General features: G+C 44.8%; 1 protein-coding gene across 1 annotated transcript in view; it reads right to left on the bottom strand.

The window, feature by feature from the left end:
- Nucleotides 1–3,660, bottom strand: part of LOC111955845 (leucine-rich repeats and immunoglobulin-like domains protein 3) — a 21,687-nt gene that overhangs the window by 8,325 nt on the left and 9,702 nt on the right. Inside the window, 5 exon segments of the mRNA XM_070436487.1 lie at nucleotides 327–470; nucleotides 1,408–1,551; nucleotides 1,826–1,969; nucleotides 2,341–2,484; nucleotides 2,668–2,800. Coding sequence (XP_070292588.1) covers nucleotides 327–470; nucleotides 1,408–1,551; nucleotides 1,826–1,969; nucleotides 2,341–2,484; nucleotides 2,668–2,800 — 709 coding nt within the window.

Genomic DNA, 3,660 nt, shown 5'->3' with positions numbered 1-3,660 from the left:
ATGCCGTTCTGTACCATCACTCATTCATATATCTTTATGTACATATTCTTTATCCCTTTACACTTGTGTGTATAAGGTAGTAGTTGTGGAATTGTTAGGTAAGATTACTCGTTGGTTATTACTGCATTGTCGGAACTAGAAGCACAAGCATTTCGCTACACTCGCATCTGCTAACCATGTGTATGTGACAAATAAAATTTGATTTTATTTTATTTGGCTAATACACTCACTGCCAGTGGGACGTTGAAAATGATTATTTAATGCTTCGGCACCATTATACAAGTAATTCACTGAAATTGAGTTTAGTCGTCCTTATTCAAACTTACAGCATCTGTAGGTGGGAGAGTCCTCGGAAGGCTCCGTCTGCGATGAAGCTCACACGGTTGTTCCCGATGTGGAGTTCGTCAAGCAGGCTGAGGCCCACAAAGCTGGACTCCTCCAGTCTTGTCAAGTGGTTGGACGAGATGTCCCTGTCGGGTGGAGAGAGAAGGAGCATCAGCATCACACTGTTCATAGACCCAGGGCAAATGGAAAGGGTGTAGAAATAAACAGTTGAGGTAGAGGATAAACTGGCCTCAGATCACTAGGAACGTGCACCAAATCTAGCCAAATAAGTCTGTGAATTACCAATAAGTACTTTGTAATAAGCATTAATAACCACTACTAAAACCTATTATATAATTATTATCAAGGCATATCCAGTAAAAAAACTTTTGGTTATAGACTATTTTAAACTACGTTTTGAAAGTTAGATTGTACCTTGCACCGCTGGTCTACTTTGTTTAACCGTATGCAGACAGTATAAAAAGTATTAACTTTGTACTAGAAATCCTCAAACGCAAGCATCAGACGAAAAAACGAACAAACCAGGAAGAAGACTATTTACCAAAGAGTGGGCGAAAAAAGATCAGTCAACTGCCAATTTGGTTAACTCTCAGGTTCACTTGATAAGAGAAATGGGAAAAAAACAACTCCCCTTTCAGAAACCAACAAAACATTGCGGACTTAGTAATTGGCCAGTGCCATAAACAACATCAACAACAAAGGAAACAATATGTCGCTGCAGACACTCTGGTTGTGAAATCCCCCCCTCCTCTCCCCCCTTTCTCCCCTATAGACGTGGCGAGGCATTAAAGGAAGGGGGCTATAGTGGCGGGGGTGAAGTGGGGGAGTAATACTTTGTCAGGAGCCCTGCATTGGTGTTGGCACTGAGCACTAGGGGTGGAGGAAGAGAGGGTGTGTGTGTGGGTTGGGGGGGGGTGGAGAGTTGGAGACTGCGAGGAAGGTGGGGGAGAGCAAAGGAGAGAGCGAAAGAGAGAGGTGTTTGGAGTTCACAGTGTGAGTAGGAGAGAAAGCGAGAGGGAAAAAGAGAGGGAGGGAGAAGAAGAAGAAAAAAGGGTCACTCACAGCTCGCTGAGTTTCTGGCAGAACTCCCAGGCGTCGGGCCGGATCCGGCTGATGGCGTTGTGGCCCAGGTGGAGCTGCTGCAGAGTCAGCAGGCCGTACAGCCAGCCCTTACTCACCTCCGTCAGGTTGTTGTAGTCCAGCTGCCTGCAGGGACACACAGAGACATACAAACAGAGGTCAGTCATCAACATATAGACATATAGGCACACACAGACAGACAGAGATGAAGACGTATGTTAGCCTGGATTGATACCACACTGTATAGGCTATAGTCAACTATCGTTGTCTAGACTTATGGCTACAAATATGTATCCAAAGATAGTATGCAGACACTTGCACCCAGACATATGCTGTTAAATCCACCAATGTACACTAGTAAAAAATAAAAAATGTCTTGTCACAGAGGACAGTTACTTACAGGACCTCCATGTTACTGAGGCCCCAGAAGGCTCCATCCATCAGGCGGCTGATACCGTTCCTCTGGATCTTCAGCGAGCGCAGCGCGTGCAGACCRTGGAACGTCAGGCCTTCCACCCTGCGCACCCGATTCCTGTTCAGCTCCCTGCAGGTTGGACCACAACCAGACCGTAAGAGAACCGCAGCATCATATATGCAGGGAAGGATTAAGAGTTCACTCAACTCAAGAAGTGAGTTGAAAACGGAATCTAATTAATCTGAAACGGAATCTAATTCATCCAAGAGAAGCCAAGAAGATGTCAATGACTGTTGGAAGAGTGGTCAAAGAGTGGTTGAAGATGTCAACACACTGTCAATGAGTGCAGTAACAATGCGTTTTCAGGAAGTTCACAGAGCAGTCAGAGAAACATCAAAGAGTAGTGAAAAGTCGTGGACTGTTACACAACCGTTCAAAGAGCAGTCATAGTATAGTTTGTGGTCAACCCCAACAGCGCTCAAAGTGCAATTGTCACTTACAGGTGCTGGAGGTTGGGGAGCTGGAAGATCTTGGCAGGGATGGTTGAGAGGCGGTTGCGGTTGAGCCTGAGGACCTGCAGAGTGCTGGACAGGTTGACAAAACAGCCCGTTTCCAGGGTGGAAATGCGATTGTTGTTCATGATACTAGAGGAGAAGAAAATACATAATGAGATATTGATCACACAATTAATTCCAAAGAGGAAAAACGACCAAACATTGTTGTACTTCCACCAAAATTGTACTATTTGATCCAAACACTTATATAGTATTCTTGGACGGAGTTTAAGCATGCATTTTAGTTAAAAAAGTCCAAACGGACGGACTCACAGGTTCTTGAGAGGCAGCGCAGGGAAGGAGTCAGCCTTGATATCCACTATGCTGTTATTGCTGAGGTCCAGGGTCTCCAGGCGTTGCAGGGGCCTCAGCTGCTCCAGAGAGATCTGCGTGATTCTGTTGTTTGCTCTGAAAACACAGATAGAACGGCTCCAATGAACGACAGAAAATACGGTGTATTTTAACAACGCGGGTCACCAGTCTAACGTTTCCAGACATACAAACACTCAGAGCAGTCAATTAGCGGGTGGTATTAAAAAAATGACCAACTTCGCCCGAGCGTTCCCCTTGACCCTCGCTACCCCTGTTTTCCCATTATTATTATGTTAATATTAGACATTTTTCCTAGAACATTGAGTCTCTCCCTGAACCATGAAAAATAACACAGTTCCCTGGTTGTCTAGGAAAGGGGGGAGGACGGGGCAATACTTGGGCTAACCAATGTCACTCCTCATCTCAAAAGGTCAAAACAGCCGTTTGGTTTAGTGCTGTGTTATTTTGTTTATAAGGTAATTACTAACAAGGTATTTAAAAAAATAACCTGCCAATTACTTGGCTGATGAATACCATTCCCTCAGTGAAAGCATGCCTCAGCAGAGGCTGGCAATTTCCTGAGCTGCACGCCTCCTAAATTGCAGTGCAGGGGCTGCTTAGTTATAAACAGTGCCTGTACAGAGCCGTCTTTGTGTATGGGCCTCGACGGGTAGAGAAAGAGAGAGCGAGGGAAAGGGAGAGTGAGGGAAAAGAGTAGGAATTCCCTCTAATACACCAGACTGCAGGCCCCGTTTCAGTATTAATTGCAAGGCTAACATAACAACAASCCCCCCSCCCCMMAAAAWRTATAACTTGTATTAAYGCATCAGTTCTTAATTTTATCTTCTTTATGATACACATTTTTTGTGCATTTTCCTTATACTGACCAAAGTGAATGTTAGCGTTTTCCCTATACTGTGCATGCATGCAATGCACACGTCAACATACAGCCCT

Source organism: Salvelinus sp. IW2-2015, linkage group LG3 (genome assembly GCF_002910315.2).
Source record: "Salvelinus sp. IW2-2015 linkage group LG3, ASM291031v2, whole genome shotgun sequence".
In the NCBI taxonomy this organism is placed as follows: domain Eukaryota; kingdom Metazoa; phylum Chordata; class Actinopteri; order Salmoniformes; family Salmonidae; genus Salvelinus; species Salvelinus sp. IW2-2015.
The sequence above is the reverse complement of the archived record's forward strand: the minus strand, read 5'-3'. Positions and strand labels throughout refer to the sequence as shown.